Here is a 19970-nt window from a genome sequence, read left to right as displayed (position 1 = left end):
ATACCCTTTAAAGCATGTGGCCAGAGAGTGAAGTTGGAGAGAATGCCAAAATGGCTTTAATGAGTTATGCCACTTTTCCTCAGCTACCATTCCCGCAACCTTCCACTTGCTACTGAACAACACAATATAATGCACTAAACAATAACATTTTTTTGGAACAAAATCAATATATTCAATTATATGCTAATACTAATGTCAATTTAGTGGTTCGTCAGACACTTTAAGCTTCAAATATTTCAAAATTGTGGGCTGTGCTAAGAAAATTTCATACCCAAAAAATTTCACATCTATGAACAAATTTATATATCAAAAGTTAATATATTATCTTTAATCAAATTTCTTGTCTCTCCTTTTAAATGTAATATCCGAAATCTAAGTATAAATTAAAGTTAAAAAAAATAATCGCAAACGTTACATGTTTTGTATTAAAAGTAGTATCATAATATTTTTTTGTATAAACAAAATCATACTCTAAACCGTTACAGTCAAATTTTGTGATAGAATTCAACTTGCATTTAATTAAATTTGAGTTAAAAGTCCTATAAAGATGAGAAACAGTCATGCGTTGCGTAGAGATTATCTTACTTAAATAAATAAAAAATGAATAATTTGTGTTTTTTTTAGAATACATATTATTGTATCACAACATGTTTTTATTCAAACATTTTGTTGTTTTTGTTAAAGTTAAGTGATAAAAAGGTTGTTTTTGTTAATATTTTTTTAGGTTATATTTATACACAGTTTTAATAGATATTTTTTATACTATAAATGTTTGTTCAAACCCGTGAGCTAAACTTGTTCTAAGCGCGTCAAGTTCAATGTATAAGTTTTATCTGCTCTTCCAGTTGTTATTCACTGGTAATGATAGAATACAATATTTTAGGAAGAGTTTAAGTTTAGAGAGAATAAAATGTTACAGAAATATAATTTTTAATGAAATAAAAAAGTCAACGTTTCTAACTTATTTATAGATTTTTATTTTTTTAAATACATTTAAATTTATTCATAAAATTATTTTTAATCCTCAATAAATAATTTGTTAACACATTAAATGAATTTTCGAGGACCATCTTTATCATCAAAAAAGGAAAATATTATGAATTTTAAATTATTAAATATTGATAATACAAACAAAATACTGTCGGTAGTTTAAAAGATGGTTTTCGAAGACTTTTCCTGATGTGTTTAATATTATAAGTTTAAGTTTGATTCTACAAATACCTATAAAATTAAATTATTTAAGTAATAACTATAAGAGAACTACGTTAATTAGAGTGCGCGTTTTGTCCACTGCACATACTATTTAATTGTTGGTTTTCTTCGATTTTATTTAAACATGTCATTCTTTACTCTGTTTTAAAAAAAAATTATATAAAGTAATAGTATTGCCATAAAGCTTAATACTGTTTTATTTTGTTTTCTAAAATATAAAATAAAATAAATATTAAATTATAACTTATTTAAATTAGATATTACAATTAAAATGCAACCATGCTACGACATGCTTTTTTGCTGATATTTGATCATATAGATTATGAAGAAAAAACATATTAATAATTAATGACGATAAATTCTTTCACAAATAGATGAATAATTAATTTATGTAAACAAAAAATGGAAATGTGTTTGGATTACACACTGAAACAGTGTAGACTGATATGTGATTTTTCATCTATATTCTCTTTTAAATTTTAATTTTTTTAATTTCATCTATATACATGCTTACATGATTAACATGTAATTTCTCTTGGTTATTTTTATTATGTTTTAATATTTTTATTTGGTCTCTTCAAAAGTTAAAATATTATTTATGATCTCTGGATAACAAATCTCTGGATAACAAATCTCTTGTAACATATATATTATTAACCATGATTAATTAATCATATCACTTTAATAAATTAATTAATAAAATATAATGATATTTTGTTATATATATATATATATATATATATATATATATATATCATTTTTATATAAATACCTTAATTTTATAAATTTAAAATTGTTATTATATAAAGTGAGCATATTCAAAAGGTCATGTCTATTGATTATATTTGCATATAGAATTTAAATATTATTTATTGCATTGTAATCAAACTTGATAATGATAACTAATGTTAATATAATCAAATGACAGAGATTCATCATTAAATGTATAACAGAAAAATTAAGTAAAAGTGATTTGCACACTTATATTTTTAACTATTCATTATTCAATCTTAACAAGATCAATACAATAATTTTAATCTACAGAATGTAATTACTAAATAGTAAATCATATATTTATTAAATCAAATATATCTAAAAAACAATATATACATACACAAAATCAAACATAGAACACAAACATGATTAATTCTCACTAAACTAGAGATTTCTCAAAGTATAAATTACTCACATGATCAATATGCTTACGAAAGAAGAGTCTTGATAAGACAATTTATCATTACGAAATTTGTTCCTAGGTATTATGTAAACTTGTATTATTTCTTTAACAATTAGAAACTTAATATCAATGTATTTTTACTTACTTGAGTTTTTATTGTTATCAAAGCAATATAACTTATTTGTTGTCACAATATAAATAAAATAGTATTTCAATAATTTTTTCATAATTTACAACCTTATAACAAAAAAATCTAGTGACATTTATTGATTTAATGTCTCATACTACAAATTTTATAACTATATAAACAAAGCCGTAAGAATTTGTTTGGTATTAGGCCAAAAATACCACCAACTAACATGAATCTTAAACAACTTTTTATTATCGGACCGAATGATTTATTTAAAGTGTAAAATCTTAAATTTTATGTGTATCAGTATTTTTTAATATAAACATCTCGTAATATTAAATATTAAACAGATAAATATTAATTAATAAGTATTTATGTTTTATTTTATTAATAGGTCAATAAATACTTCACTTATTACGAAAAATAAATAAATGTCTTGTTAATAAACTTTATAAGGTAATAAATTAGATATATTGACTAATGTAATAAATAAATTTCTCATCTATAAACTTTATTATGTAATAATTTAAATTATATTGAGAATTAATCTTCAATAACTCTTTCGTATACTTTTCTTTCGTAAAAAATATCGCTTTTAAAATAAAACTATAGTTTTTCTTTAAGTATTTTCAGTGAAAGATCTTCACTTGAAATTTTACATATAAGATTTTTTCTTTTGCATGACCTCTCACTGACAAAAAAGTTACATCTTCACATAAATAAAAATGTAATGAAAATTAAATCGTGAGAAAAAAAAAGACTTTAATACTACATAATGAGATCTATAATTTTGGAAAAATTTAAGTGAGATTTTATACCTTCTATGCGACACAATGGATAGTATAAAATATTAAAATAAAACCTTGCACTAAAAATGCTAAATATCTTTGGATGACAGATGCCTTTGTCTTAATAATTAAAAATATCGTACATGATTACAAAATTGATTATTTTAATAATTATCAAAAGAATAATGTTATTAAATATTAAAAAAATATGGTTAATAGTTATAAAAATACGTTTTATTGATTTTTATAGAGTTATAATTGATTAAGACTTAAAAGTTTATATTCTATAATTGATAATTAATAAAAAGTCGATGTAAATTATCAATTTTTTAATAATAAATTACGTGTCATTATTTTATTAATTTGTTTGAATTTATTTTTAAAAAAATATTTAAAATGAATAATCATCCAATAGATTTTGTAAAAAGATTGTAAATTAAAAGTTATTAGTAAAACACTCTCCTTAATAAAAACAAGTTGTTTTTCATATACTTTAGCCACTCGTGTTTATTTTAAACTGAAAAATTATAGTGCATTTATTTCATTTGGTCTTCTAGTCACTATCCACTTATTAGGTTAATAAATGCATTTTTCATTACTTAATTAAAGTGCATTAATTAGGTCAACGTACTAATTAGGCTGGAAAGTTCAAAAAAATAAAATAAAAGAAATTTAAAATGATAAAGATATTGCATAAACGTATAGCTGTATTTTCACATTTGAACTAAGTGTTATTTCCATACCCTGCCCATACCCTGCCCATACCCTGCCCCGCTCCCCACTTTTCAAAGTAATGCAATTTTGAAGATAATAAGACTATTTCAGCGATTTTTTTTAATGACATGTGTTTGTTAGTTATTTATATGTATAGAAAATACTTAATGCAACATGCCATAAAAAAGAATTAACGAAAAATTAAACATGACTAGTGTAATTAATTTTTGACATAAGAAAAGGTGTAAAATGGTGAAGCGTGACAAGAGGGAGGGTAAGAATATGCATGGTTGAGAATAAGAAAAAAAAAAAAACTCATATATCAGTTGTGCTTACAATGATCTCGGATTTTTTTAATGCACAACGATACTTTAATAATATTTTTTTAATAATATTTTAATACTGTATATATATTATTCTGTAATTCATTTAACATTATTTTACAATCATTAATAATAACCATAAAAATCAAACTAATATAGATTAATCACACGTAAACAATATTAAAATATCGTTAAAAAAATATTCTTTACCATTATCCTTTTTCAAGTGTTGCTTTCATTTTTCTCTCCAGGTTCGCACGTGGCTCCGGCACTCACAATGTTGCACAATACAAAATCTCCACCATCAGACATTAAATATCTACCCATTTTGGCCATATAAATAGAACCTTTCTCCCCCTCCCTTTCTTGCTCAATATCTGTCCATTTTTGAAACAGTCATGGACAGAACATTGCTCTTCAAGTTACTCACTGTTGTTGTTCTTCTAGGATGTTCATCAGCTTCAGATCATTTGGTTAATGTCTCCAAGTTGGAGATGTTTGTGGATGAGCTTCCAGATATGCCCAGAATCCATAGTTATCGTGTTTTGAATGGTGTCCCAAAATCCAAACCTCTCAAGATTGGGATGTTCAAGAAGAAATGGGTATGTGTGCTTTTCTTTTTCCCTTTTCAGTTAACCAACCATTGAACTCTGAATCTAAATTTCTTTACCTTTGTTATTCTTTGTTCACCGGTTTCGATGATTTCTAGACTCAGACCATCGTGTCCTTCCAATTCACAAATAGTTTTTTAAGATTAAACTTTCAAAATTTCAAACCCTTGCTACAGTGAATAATGTTTTCCTCACTTGGTGTGGTTCGCTAGTTTTGCTATCATAAAACTGTTGTCAGATTAACTTATTAATAGTTGATTTATTCATACCAATAATTTATTTCATTGTCAATTTATTCAAAATTTACAATTTTTTTGCTTTTTGTTTAATCAATGTGTGGTATTTTATATTCTCTTTTTCGGACATTGGATTTTCCTAAGTAATGATACGGTGATAGTATAATCAAAATAAAGATTGACTGAAATCTGTTTTAAACAGTCTAAGTCTACGGTCTAGCTTCAAATTTACAATCATGCTAGCATTAGTTATTCATTATTTGTTCATAAAATAAGTATTGGTCATTCTCTTCCTTGTTTTCTGTCAACTTAATCATCTCTACCTTCGATTTCTTTTTTGCACAATCAGGTCTTACTCCAACTTCTTTATGAAAATTGAAATTTTCTTGGATTTCTACAAAAATTTGAATGATCGATCTTGGTGTTGCAGATCCAAGATTATTTGTTTTTAGATGGCTCCCTGTTTTTCATAAATGGATATGTTCAAAAGTCTACACAGGATAGGAAAATTTTTCTCTTCCCCACAATTTCCAATCAGAGCTGTCAACGCATGGACTCATTGAAAGTAACACAATCTGTTCACAAAATTGTCGTTTATTTTCTTGTTTCCGGGTTTTCTTTTTTTTCTTTGTGCCTTTCCCAACTCAATGCTCCAAATAAATGTATACCTTTTTTAGTCGGTAAAATGACTCAAACTATCTCCATATGAAAGACCACTTTGTAAAGGATGCTCTGCTCTAGCATTTCAATGGTCCCTTTTTTTCTTCAATAGAACCTTTTAAGTGCCATCCACTCTGGCCTTGACATTGATAATTCGACATCCACTGCCAGTAGTACTGTCTTCTTTACCACACAATTCTCAGCCTTAAGAACTATACTTTTAGGTTCATTAATATTCCTTTGGATTTGGGTGACATCTCCTTCAAACCTTTTTTTTATTAAGGAAAAGTAAAATATCATTATGCGAGTGCCATTTTCTAATGGGCATTATTTAATTCATATCAATGGACGTGAGACTCTGAAGATTAGTCAATATATAATCCGCAAAGAATTGGTTTTGAAAGTGCCATCCACTCTGGCCATGACATTGATAGCTCAGTATCCACTACCAACAATGTCTTCCCGTTCACACCATTCTCTCATTCTTAAGGAAATTGTTTTTTTGACAATTTTTTTTAGGAAAATGTTATTTGGACAACAAAAGTTTGACACAATTTTGACAACGGCGACGTGACAGCTGTGCATTGGCTCAGTGAATTGAAAACAAACCAGAAAAAACCCAAAATACCCCTCACTCTGGTTCACTGAGCCAATGCACAGCTGCCACGTCGCCGTTGTCAAAATTGTGTCAAACTTTTGTTGTCCAAATAACATTTTCCTTTTTTTTAGACAACATTCTTAACTTCACTGTTGCAGTTTGTCAAGACAATTGGTGTCATGTCAGTGTTCTAGACTTGGATCATTCATAACATTAATATTGTAACCACTTCTTTGTTTTGACTAATGTAATGTTTACTGTTCTCTTTTTTTCAGAAATTTCACAGGGATCTTCCTCCAACAACAGTGTATGCTTTTGGAAAAACCAAGCACACAGCAACGGTTCCCGGTCCAACTATCGAAGCCCTTCACGGGGTTGATACGCACGTGAGGTGGCAAAATCACCTCCCTTCAAAACACATACTTCCGTGGGACCCAACAATCCCTACAGCGATTACCAACACCACACGTGGCATCCCCACAGTGGTCCACCTCCACGGTGGCATCCACGCGCCCGAGAGCGACGGAAGCGCGAATGCATGGTTCACTTCTAAGTTCAACGAAAGGGGACCCACGTGGAGCAGGAAAACTTATCACTATCCAAATAATCAGCACCCGGGGAATCTATGGTACCACGACCATGCCATGGGGTTGACCCGAGTCAACCTTCTGGCTGGCTTACTTGGCAGTTACATCATCCGCGATCCCGTCGTGGAGGAGCCGTTGGGGTTACCCACGGGTGACGAATTCGATCGACCGTTGGTCGTCTTCGATCGTAGCTTCCGCACCGACGGTTCCATCTATATGAGTTCCATCGGTAACAACCCCGATATACACCCTCAATGGCAGCCAGAGTATTTCGGCGACGCCATCATTGTCAACGGCAAAGCGTGGCCGCGCCTCACAGTACGACGTCGTAAGTACCGATTCCGCATAATCAACGCCAGCAACGCCAGGTTCTTCAGATTTTTCTTCTCCAACGGCTTGAGATTCACGCACGTGGCGTCCGATTCGGCCTACATAGAAAAACCCGTGACGACAAACGAGACTCTGGTGGGGCCATCTGAGATCACAGACATCGTCGTTGACTTCTCTCAATCTAAGACTAACGTCGCTATCTTAGTTAACGATGCAAACTATCCTTACCCTTCTGGTGACCCCGTTAACCAGGCTAACGGCAACGTCATGAAGTTTATCATTCTACCCGATCAAGAAGTTGACACGTCACGGCTTCCTCGACGATTGGTGGAATACCCCGTCGTGGATTTATCCAGTGTGACGCACACACGGTACGTTGCCATGTACGAGTACGCGAGCAAAATCGATGAGCCAACCCACCTGTATCTAAATGCAAAACCGTTCGATGCACCGGTAACGGAAACCCCGAGGGTGGGTTCCACAGAGGTGTGGTATGTGATAAACTTGACGGAGGATAATCACCCGCTGCACATTCATTTGGGTTTGTTGAAGGTGTTTGAGCAGACGGCGCTGGTGGAGCTTGAAGAGTTGAAGGAATGCATGACAAAAAAGAACGACGCAGTGAAGTGCAACCTGAAGAAGCACGCACGTGGGAAGAAAGTAGTGGTGGAAGATCACGAGAAAGGGTGGAAGAATGTGTTCAAGATGATGCCTGGGCATGTAACGAAGATTGCAGTGAGGTTTTCTTACCTACACACCAACGCATCCTATTCCTTTGATGCAACCGCAGAACCTGGCTACGTCTACCATTGCCATGTAAGCACGCACTCACTCACCATTTATTTTGTTCAATATCACGATATTTTAACAATTTTTTTTATAAGTGTCACGTGTAACTATTTTAAAACGGACCAATTATATAAAAGTTGTTAAAAAAACATTTTTCTTTTTTTTTTTCACGGTTACTACAGGCATAGTCACTAATAATGGTGCATTGATGCAGGTATTGGATCATGAAGACAATGCTATGATGAGACCCTTGAAGCTCGTCAACTGATCATCTCTCTCGACAACCTCGTATCTTTAGATTTACATATATTTGGTGTGATTTTGGTGACACACACTCAAGTGCAGTGGCTAAAAGTTTAAACTTATTTTAAACAAAATGTATTTTCTAAAATTTATATTAGACCCCCTTTAAATGCTTGGAAATATCAAGAGTTGTGTATTTTAAATACATGTTCATCTGGTTTTGTTCAGGTTTTTGAATTAAACAAGTCTCTACCTTGGTAGATTGAACATTTCTTGTTGTAATATATTCTAATATGTATTTATTTATTATGGGTTAAAGTAAATTATTTAACTTTAAGATTAATTATCATAGCAATCAGTTTATGAAGTCAATATGACAGACATTAGTTCGAATATATGTACATGTACTTTAAACTGATTGGCTGTAAAAGTTGACACTATTTTTTCTTTATCTAGAACGATTATTATTATTATTTTTAAAATTTTAACTTTGCATGAAAAACAGTTTACTTAAAGAGATAAAATTGTGATTTTTGGTATTGCAAAATGATTTGTTTTAGGCAATAAGGAAAAAAAAATGGTATTAACCATTGTTATTGCTTTAAATTAATATTTGGGTGTTGCTCCCTCCACCCCCACACATCTCTTCCTCCACCTCCCCTTTACTATTTTGCCCCTTCCTCCACCTTTCCTTTACTATTTTGCCCCTCAGTAAAATTTTATTTTTAAAATTGTTGTTTTTTAATTTTATTCATTTATAACATATTTCACTGATAACCTACGTAGTTTCTTGTATGAGTAAAATATTTTTCTACAAAGCTTGGTGATCGTGAAAAGAATTATCAAACAATCTTCTTCTTGTTCTCGGTGCAGTACGTGGTGCAGTGCGTTTATGGTGTAGTGTCCTTGTCGTGGTTCCTCTCCAGGTACGTAGTCATAATCCTTCCAATAATCCTAAACCCTAAATCCTTCCCATACTTCCAATAATCCTTTTAATATCCAAGCCTATAATCCTTGCATGAGCCGCAAAACGTAGTAAAATAAAAACGAAACGTAAAAGGAACACTGCCTATGGACGGATGACATCCTTCAACGGATGTCAACATCCGTTTAAGGCAAAACGGATGTCGACATCCGTTTTGCCTTCAACGGATGTTGACATCCGTTGAAGGATGTCATCCGTCCAGAGGCAGTGTTCCTTTTACGTTTCATTTTTATTTTATTTGTTTATTTTATTTACAGTAATTTATATTTAAATTTATAATTTTAAATGTTATATATGGTTAGTTTTTAAACGTAATAATTTTGTTAAAATATGAATTTGTTAAAATATGAATTTGTTATAGGTGGAGAAGAAGCTTAACGGAAGAGAGAAAGGTAAACGAAAATGGAAGAGAGGAAGAGGTGCAGAGGGAAGTAAATCAGAAGTTTTAAATAAATTAAAATATTAAAATAATAAAAATAAAAAATTTTAACTTTTGAGGATATAATTGTCATTTTAGAAGGATATAATTGGCATTTTAGAAAATTGGGGAGGTGGAGGAAGAGACGTGTGGGGGTGGAGGGAGTAACACCCTTAATATTTTATGTATAAAAAAATTGTTTAGGTAAAAAATCCATGGGTGAAGAAGAGAAAAAATGACGAAACATTGTAAAGGTGTTTCTTTTTACACCCATTCACCAAGGTCTAATGATCCAATAAACTTGGGCTGATTATAGGTTTTATGGAGGTACAGAAAGAAAAAAAGGCGGCAGGAAGAAACTCCCTACAATAAGGCTACCAACAAAGAAAGGAGTGGCCCACAACACAAGCTTAGTCTATCTCTTTTGGGCTTCTATGTTTTAATGATCCAAAAATTAAAATTATATTAATGGTTGAAAACAATTTCCTTTATTTTTTTTTTGCAATTTTCAGTTAGCACAGATATAATTAAAAATAAAATATATAGAAAAAAAATTCCTTTATTTATTCTCACTTTTTTTATATTTTTGGAATACCAAGATTCTTTGAAAAAAATTCCTTCCAAGATTTGATTTTAATCTATCATAAATGATTTAGATAAATTCTAGAAAGTCTATTTTGACTTATTATACTATATTAGAAATATTTTAATAACATATTTTCGAACACGCTTCTTTGGCCCACTGGTGTTTTAATTATGAATTTTGTAAATCTCTTTTTGATTCAATAATTTTTATTTATGATTTTATAATTTTAATAATTAATAAAAATAATGGCAATAAAATCGTATAAAAAAAAATCAACTGTTATATTTAGAAGTTTGATAAACAATTTACATGAGTTTGTGAAACTTATTTATAATTTTTATGAGTTTTTAAATATAATTGATAAAAGTTAAAAAAAATAGAATTTTTAAATATTATATTAAATGAAACTTACATTCTTGTAATTTTAAATAAATAATAATACTGTTTTTGAATAAAATATTTTTTATGTTTTATACATTTTGTTAAATAGACACTTATTTTTATTATGTTTTTAAGAAATTTTATTTATGCTGCATATTTATTTAGTTTTATGTAAATAGTTAATATAATATTTTGAAATAAATTGAGAGAAGAGACTCCCACTCACTAAAAATATAAAAGTAACAAATATTGTGTGTTAAAAATTTAAAAGTGACAAGTAAAAATATTTAAAAAAAAACTAAATGTTTATTTCAAAATTAAGAAGGATATATCATCACCTATTCGAAATAAATGCAATGCACACCTTATGATTTGTCTGTACGAATACTTCTAACTTGTTTTAATAAATTTCAGGTGAAAATCATGATAGCTATTTGAATAAAAATTTAATTACTTATTAAATTTTAAGGAAGAGAAAAAAATTAAAAATAAAACACAGTTTTAACCATTTTTATGCAAACACCTTTATAGTTAAAGAGTGAAAATTATAAATAAATGTCCCTGAAATCGTATAATATATCATGGTAAACCCAGAATACCCCTGGACTCTCAGCAACCGTTGGATTAAAAAGTCTTTGAGATTACAGTGATCATCATTCATTCGTGCATGTCAATCGGTATCAGCATCACCTTCCTAAATTCAACTACCCGTTCCCTTCTCTTTCTTCTTCCTTGAAACCCTAATAAACTCCTTCACTGCTCTGCACTTCCTTTTCGATTCCGCTTCCGGTAACACAAACTCTTCTTCCCAGATCTGAAATTAGCCGTTTCTTTCTTTGTCTCCAATGATTTTACGTTTCTTAAGCATGTGACGCGACTCCTTTTCCGAATTCCAATCCACGCTTAATTGTTCAGTTTTTTTACGTTGTATTCCATCTTCATATGGTTCACTTTAGTTGGAAATTGAAAATCACGAGGTTCAATTGACGAATATCATTATCCTGAAATGCTTTTAGCTAGATTTTAGTTAGGGACCTGACTGAATCTTTGAGAAGTGTTGGAAGTGTTTCCTAAGGTTTGCGGGATAGTTTTTTTAGGAAGTTTCCCTGTGCAAGTAAAGTTCCAGAAAACTGTTATGCCAAATGTGTGTGGATTTGATTTTAGCCATTACTTGTTTATGTATACATTTTCTCTCTTCCACCCAGTAGCATGCTGTTATTATCGATCTTATTGTTGAGTACAAAAGAATGATTAAATGAATAGGCAACATATCAAGAATAAACATTATTTGAATTTTTTGTCCTGTGCAGCTTCGACCAGTAAGATACCGTTGGGCCGGGGCCATCTAATGATAGAACTTCCAATTTTTACATAAATTGCTGTTGCTATTTTAGTAATCAAATGGATTCAGTGCCTGTTAATGTGTCTAATTCACATCCTATCAAAGATCCACCCACTTCTTCTCCTGCTAAAGAGCGTGATGGGCAAGCTTCTGCTGCTTCAGTTTCTGAGCAAGATAATTCAGCACATGAGACACCTTCTATGCCATCCCCACCAGGCATATCGTCTTGGGCCAAAAGCTTGAAAATTTCTCAGTCATTTTCTCGCTCCCAAGATGACTCATCAGGTGGAAATGTTGAGAAATCAACTTTTGCACGTTTCACTAGTAATCTGGGATTGAGGCTGTCTCCAAAGTCTCCTGTATCAGATGACAGTTCCAATGAAACTGCTGTACAATCTAATTTGTTTGGAAGCATTACGAAAGGCCTGGTTGACACTTCTAAGAATGCTGTGAAAGCTGTGCAGGTTAAGGCACGCCATGTTGTTTCCCAGAATAAACGCAGATATCAGGTGATGTTCGTGTTCAAACTACTAATATACTTTGTGTTTATTATTTGTAAAGCTGATTTTCACAGAGTCTTACTCATTTAAAATAGAAAATATTGTTTCGTTTCTGCAATTGGGAACATTGCTTCAATCCCTTAATAATTGGTTGCCGCTTATCTTTGGGAGCCTATTTATGGATAACTTTTGCAACTTAACAGCTATGATGTAATACAGAATCAAAAACGGTCCAGCCAATTTATTTTTTTTCTTTTCTAAGTTAGATATCGTAGCTGGTGTTGAGTTTATAAGGCCCTGAATTTTGTAGACATTTGCTTATTCCCAGTTATATAGTTTAGTGTTCTGTACGGAGAACATTCTAGTTGGTTGAAAAAACCGTTAGTAGAATTTTATTATTTAACTGTTGTTGTGACTGGTGAGTGCATTGAGTTTGAACTTTTGTATTTCTTTGCTTCATTCTGAATTGTATGTTCCCTTCTCAAAGAACCGGGTTGTTGCATACCCACGTCCCCTTTTATACTCTTTACCTTTAATTTTCAGGAAGGAGGTTTTGATTTAGATATGACATATATCACTGAGAACATCATTGCAATGGGATTCCCTGCTGGTGACATGAGCTCTGGGTTTTTCGGATATGTTGAAGTGAGTTAAAATTCTGTATGTTTTTTTAGCACTGTCTTGATCTTTAACACCACCATTCTGACTATCTAAAATTGTAATGCAGGGATTTTACAGAAATCATATGGAAGAAGTGATTAAGTTTTTTGAAACTCACCATAAGGTAGTAAACAGACTTTGATGCATGAAGTTACTCAGTGTTATATTTATGCCTTTGCTGTAGTCTATGTATAATACAAATCAATGTTGTAGTGTACGGAATGTTGTTTTTGTTTCATTTAAAAATGTCTATTCCATAAATTATTTGTATTTTATTCTGAGTTTAATTTGGTTTATTGGAAGTGAATGCTGCCTATGAACATACAATCACCCCGTCCCTCTAGTTAGGCATGGATTTAGCTCCTGTAAAGTAAGGTGGTTTGGGCTCAATGGTTTAGAGATTTTAATTAGTCTGTAGTTTGTTAAGATGTAACACACATTTTATTATACTGTGTACTGTATACCAGTGGTTATAACTGCATTTTATTGTCTGCAGTGCACTCTTTCACTTTAGAAGAGTTAAATCTTGCTAGGCTTATTTTGTTAGTAATCGGAATATAACCTAGAGGACAGATGGTTGACCACTTGTCTCGGGGTCAAAGGTTGTAAGTTATCCACAAGAAGGCACACGAAAGTGGCTGTGGTGGTAGGGCGGAAACGGAGTTTGTCTGAGTTGCATACAGAAGGTGTGCTGGTTTGAGAAGGATTATTTTTGGTAGGTTAGTTCGAGGAAAGAGCTGCGGATGAATATACTTCTGTTAAGTAAGTTGTAAGGCGAGTGCAAAGATGTTTGTAGGGGCTTTGCCCAGGGAAATGTTAGTTGCGTCTTTTACATTTCTGTTCTTTTTCTACTTCTGTTGACTTCTTTTCATGCCTACATTAATGCTGGTTTGGTCAGGGAGGAAAAAAATTGTTGGTAAAGAAAATTATAAGAAAATGAAGAGAAAGAAGTCTCCACTATTTTAGTTGGATAGAAGGTGAAAAGAAAGAACGAAATATTTTTGTTTGAAGGACAAAAATACTCTCAAGTTGAAAGAGACATGGTCAGATATGAGAATTTGAGGGATTGGATTGGAACTCTAATGAGCTTACATTGATTTATGTGTGGTCTTCTCATACTGGAGAGAAAAGTTTGAAGGTGGATCCCACACCTTCTCTTCTGTTCTTTTTGCTGCCAAACATGGAGAAAAAAAAATCACGGAATACGTGTTTTGTCTTTTTTTTATTTCTCCTCTATCACTGCTATTCCAGAGGAAATCTAAATTTCTATAGAATATCCTGTTTTTACGCTTCAGTGCTGGGTTCCTATCATATTCTCTGATAGCTTAGGATATGTATATGGAACTTGTTTGCTCTTGGATATGATTTGGATTTCCCGGGCCCTTTATTGTGCTCACATTTCTACAACAAAAGGTGATATTAAGCTGCTGAACTTATCTTATACAGTTTTAGCTATTTTAATTTCCCTACTTTAGTTATTGTTGTTGATAATACCATAAGATTGCATCGTTGAATTTGTGATAAGATTATTAAGGTTTATTAGATATAGGCTGAAATTGTGTTGTAATATTTTATCATTGTTATTCTTTTGTTTTATTAGCTGTACACGAGTCCTCTAGAAGTGTCTCTTGGGTGAGAGGATTACATCGTTTTTAAATAGGGAGAGCAAAAAGGAGAGGTATCTCTCAATCTCATGAATAATATCTAAAGAGATTTGGCCTTTAATCAAGGCAAATGGTCTTGTATGATCGATGTAGCCAATCCTGCCTTGTGGGATAAGGTGTTTATGGTTATTGTTGTTGTATTAGTTGTACATAATTAGGGCAATTAGGTTAAACCTCTTGGAATATTCTTTCCCTAAACTTACAAGTTGGTATCATAGCACATGTCAAGTTGCATCATAAAAATTCAACACAACCTTATTTGTTGTGCCATTCAGCCAGTGATCCAGGTTTGTTTGTTGATCCTAATTCTGAAAATCCCTCCATTCATCTTTATTAGAATCCCATTCAGTGGTGTTTTTTGGCCTCATTCTGGCCCAGTTTGATTTCTGAGCATCTCGTTTGTTGTGGCTTTCTGAGCATCTAGGTTGTTTTCGTCCTAAAACCTCACTTTTGTGGCTTACTGTTGTTGTTGAGTTTTTCTTGGGGCTTTCGTGTGGATGTCGTCTAAAAGTGGTTCTGGATCCTCAAATAGTTGTTTTGTGACTTATTAAATCTATTTCACTACAACATTTGTTGGTTGTAACGATTAACTGTCAGACATCCTCAGTAAAGCTCTACCTGGACCAAGGAATACATTCGTGGCAAGCCGAATATATAGATACAACGATACAACTTGTATGCATTGGCTTGAGGGTGAATGTCTGTATTACATTAAGATTTTATTGTTTAGATTTTGAGATATAGGTTGAAATTGTGCTAGAATATTCTATTGGTTTGGTTTTAGTTGTTTCCTTTTACTAGCTGAATATAATCCAGATAATGTCTGATTGTCTTGCAGATCTTGTAATATTCTTTCTCTAATTATGGGAAACCTCTTGTATAAAATTCCTCTCTCCCTCTCTCTATAAGATAGGCTTGTACTGAGACTCTCCTGAGCAATTTTCTGTCAAATGTTTATTCCTTATCCGTTTCAAGTATCATAAAATAGTCTATATTATTACATATTAGCACATGCTTCTTATATTTTCTTATTCTGTCTGTTTCATATTTTATAGCTTGCCAAGTTTCAATTGTATGGTGTCTCTTTTATCAAAAGGCCTCAGTTTGAAACTTAACGAGCCTTTTTCCTTGCTTATCATTTTCTTGTTTAGTTTTGCATTTGACTTTTTTTCTTCGTGTGCAGGATAAATACAAGGTTTATAATCTTTGTTCTGAGCGGTTGTACGATGCATCATTGTTTGAGGGGAAGGTGATTTCTAAATTTTCATTCATGTCTTTATTGAGACAATTGTGATAGACTTGCTTAAGGGTTGTAATTTTTATTTATACACCATAAACTTTTTATCATAACGTCGACATACCACTTTAATTTTAACCTTCAATTTTGGATAGTAGCGTTGAGGTTATCTTTTCTTCAATTAACAATTCATTCACATCCCATCTGCTTGTACTTCTTGATCATGATGCTAGACAACCTAGATTACTCCAAGTTTGTTTTCTGGCCACATTATATTTTTCATGGACCTTATTTGAACAGCTTCTTGTATTCTTGCATCTGAAATTTGAAATTTCTTCTTTTAGGTGGCTAGCTTCCCTTTTGATGACCACAATTGCCCGCCAATTCAACTGATTATATCCTTCTGTCAAAGTGCTTACTCATGGTTGAAACAAGACATTGAGAATGTTGTGGTTGTCCACTGCAAGGCTGGAATGGCTAGGACAGGGTTGATGATTTCTAGTCTTCTATTATTCTTGAAGGTAAAAAATTTCTTGGCATTTTCTTGAAAATATGATGAATGTGCTTGATATTTGCACTTTCTTTCTTGTGCTTTTCTGTTTAGATTTGATGACTAAAATATACTGCAGTTCTTCCCAACGGCTGAGGAGTCGATGGATTACTATAATCAAAAAAGATGTGTTGATGGAAAGGGACTTGTTCTGCCGAGTCAGATTGTAAGTTCTGCTCTGCAATGGGTGAATTAGGTCAAAATTTGGAGATTCTGGAGTTATTACTAGAGTTTTAATGTTTTGTTTGTTAGTTCTGCAGTAATTCTTATGGTTTACTGTATTCTGTAGAGGTATGTCAAATATTTTGAACGAGTCTTAACTTACTTCAATGGCGAAAACCCTCCTGCCCGCAGGTATGTACTGGCGAACATGTGACTGTAGCATTTACTTGTCTTAATATTCATACTGACATCATATGTACAGGTGCATGCTTAGGGGATTCCGGCTCCACAGGTGCCCTTACTGGATTAGGCCCTCTGTAACTGTCTCAGATCATAGTGGTATGCTTGACAATCTTGTACTAAAATTTCCCTTAAAGTATACATGTAGTCCTTGACCATTCTATTTTTAGATTTATAAAGTCATCTTTTGTACTGGTCATTCAATTTGTCCTTCTTTCTATTATGGTGTGTTTTATATAATGTTTAGCTCTATTTTATGCGCACAGATCTTTTAGTATGAACTGAGAAGGCATATCCTCGTTAGGATTTTCATCCGATGACAAAAGCTAAGTTTTTGTTTCTGGGAAAGAGTCCTGACTGATATAAAATCACGGAGAAAGTCCACCTGTTTATGCATGTTCTTTCTTTCTACAATGCGAAGGAATTGTTTGCTTTACTAGTTATGAGTAGTGATAACTAGATATATATTTGCATGACATTATGACCTGCTTTGCTTTTGTCAAGAATTTTACTGCAGCTGATCCCTCTGAAGGTTTGTAATGTAAGATCTTAGTGCCTGACAGACTTCCCTGTTTGATGTCTACTCTAACCCATTTCTGATGTGTAGGTGTGTTGTTCTCAACCAAAAAGCATCCGCGAACCAAGGATCTTATGGTGCGTTTCATTAGTAATATGACATCAGTGTATCAAATATTTGATTGAATTGTTGTTCCAAAGTTATGTTTTTGTTGCCCTCCCATCCCCTCCCCAAGTATGATGGATTTCTGCGTGACTTGAGATTTCACAATTTGCAGCCAGAAGATTTTTGGTTCAGTGCACCAAAGAAGGGAGTGATGGTATTTGCTTTGCCAGGAGAGCCCGGTCTTACAGAGTTGTCTGGGGACTTCAAAATTCATTTTCATGATCGCCAAGGAGATTTTTACTGGTATTAATTAATTTTCATTGTTATTGATCAATTCTCTTCGGCGTTGGTCTTAATGTTGGATTGAAATTTCTTGCTCTTTTCACTCTTTTAGTTGGTTGAACACAACTATGACCGAAAATAGAAAAGTATTGAACACTGGTGATCTTGATGGCTTTGACAAGGTAAGTTTTGTGGTTATTGGTATTAGTAAAAAAATTTATCTGGCTTCTGTTGAGTTCAGCATCTCCATGTCTATCATTCACAATTGGATCTTCTCATCAACTCTATTTTTAATTGATATGAACTTCTGGCAGAGAAAATTGCCTTCTCCAGGATTTATGGTTGAGGTTGTGCTCTTGGACCATAATGCCAATGTAGTAACTTCGCAACCTAAAACTACTTCAACGAAATCAGATGAGAGTTCAAGTAACAGTCCTACTGGTCCTGTGCCAGTAGAAAGGAGCACCCCTTCACAGAATGCAGTCAAAGAATCAGAGAGTCATAATGATAAAGATGATGTGTTTTCAGATGGCGAGGCAGAACAATCTGCTTCTTCAACAACCAAGCAAAAAAACGCACCTTCTGAAGCAGTTGAAACTGTTAAAAATGACACCAGAGGCTCCGACTCCGACAGAATTTCAAATGAAATTTCGAACTTATCGCATGCAACAGAACAAGTTTCTTTGGGAAACAATAGCTCCTCCACGTCAATTCATCACGCTAGTGAGCCAAGAAGTAATGTTGACGGTAAAACAGTGTCCAGTATCGAGGTGCCCAGTGCAGAAAGTGAGTTTAAGGCCATGGCTGCAGATACTTCTGTTTTTACCTTTGGAGATGACGAAGACTACGAAAGTGATTGAACTACCTCAATGTGTCTTTATACTTCGATTTTTGTACATAAAATTGCTTGCAACTTCCACAGCAATCTTTTGGTCATCCATTTGTTTGTTTGTTTGTTGTAATGATAAATCTGGATGCTTCACTGACTTAATGCACAAGTTACAAATAAGAATATTCAGTGTTATTTAATTGCAAACATATATCTTACTCTTGCATTTGACTTCTATCTCAGTATTATATGTCAGATTCTCCTTTTTTTTTTCTCTGAATCCATTCTTCCACCCTAAATGGGGTGTGCGTTTATAATTTATCTTTACTATGGGCAAAATAAAGCTGATATAAGGAACCCTTTTCGCGGTTGATTTTGTAATACTTCCAATTTATATAGCCAGAAATTATACATGCGATAATTATACGTTTTTATTTGTCAATAGATAACTACCTATGCCTGTGGTGACCTAACAATGTGACACCTATAATTTCTAGAATATAGAATACAGCAATAAGTAGCAGATTAAAATTTAAATTAGATAAAAAAATAAATGTATAATAAGTGTAGACAAAATTAAGGTATATGTGAATAATGACTCACTTTTCTTATTGTGATTATTTATTTTTTTAAAACAAAAGTGTAAGTTCCAAAGATTTATCTTTTGATTCGTACCATCTAATTGTTTGAAAATGTATTAAATAAATTAAATGGATGACGTTGTGTATAAGAAAAGTACGCATTGCTGTGAGAAATTACTGCGGCTAAAAATGAAAAGTAATAAAAGTTTATTCTTTTAGTTATTTTAAAGAGTTATTTAAAATAACTATTTAAAAGAATTGCTAAATTGAAAAAGAATTGCTGTATGCAGTCCATATGAGATCTCTAAGTTATTATAAATAGTTATTTTAGTTTAAAAGAATTGCTAAATTGAAAAAGAAAAGGTTAAATTGAAAAAAAGAATGATTAAATTAAAAAATAAGTCATTTAAAATATGAAATTGGTAAAATAATAATTTTGATTTTAAAAAAATATTTAAAGAGTAAAGTTGAAAATAAAATGTGAAACTTTTCTTTATATAATAACATAGATGTGTTTGTTTAACTTAAGAAAA

The 19970-nt window shown here is 32.0% G+C and overlaps 2 protein-coding genes across 2 annotated transcripts; both read left to right on the top strand.

Moving 5' to 3' along the window:
* The first annotated feature begins 4705 nt into the window (after positions 1–4705).
* On the top strand, positions 4706–8741 carry LOC124839977 (multicopper oxidase LPR2-like). Its single transcript, XM_047315930.2, has 3 exons — positions 4706–4946; positions 6725–8182; positions 8370–8741. The coding sequence occupies exons 1-3, from the start codon at positions 4743–4745 to the stop codon at positions 8421–8423; spliced, it is 1716 nt and encodes a 571-aa protein (XP_047171886.2). The 5' UTR covers positions 4706–4742; the 3' UTR covers positions 8424–8741.
* Positions 8742–11399: 2658 nt separating this feature from the next.
* On the top strand, positions 11400–19091 carry PEN2 (PTEN 2). The gene is made up of 13 exons (XM_047317532.2): positions 11400–11557; positions 12079–12619; positions 13154–13255; positions 13338–13394; positions 16118–16183; positions 16516–16692; positions 16801–16887; positions 17011–17075; positions 17146–17222; positions 17731–17777; positions 17918–18048; positions 18140–18209; positions 18342–19091. Exons 2-13 carry the CDS (start codon positions 12170–12172, stop codon positions 18885–18887), a joined length of 1875 nt encoding a protein of 624 aa, XP_047173488.1. The 5' UTR covers positions 11400–11557; positions 12079–12169; the 3' UTR covers positions 18888–19091.
* The last annotated feature ends 879 nt before the right edge of the window (positions 19092–19970 follow it).

The sequence above is a fragment of the Vigna umbellata genome, chromosome 8, assembly GCF_029865625.1.
Source record: "Vigna umbellata cultivar VRB3 chromosome 8, Vumbellata_1.0, whole genome shotgun sequence".
Lineage (NCBI taxonomy): Eukaryota > Viridiplantae > Streptophyta > Magnoliopsida > Fabales > Fabaceae > Vigna > Vigna umbellata.
This window is presented reverse-complemented; position numbering and strand designations above follow the sequence as displayed.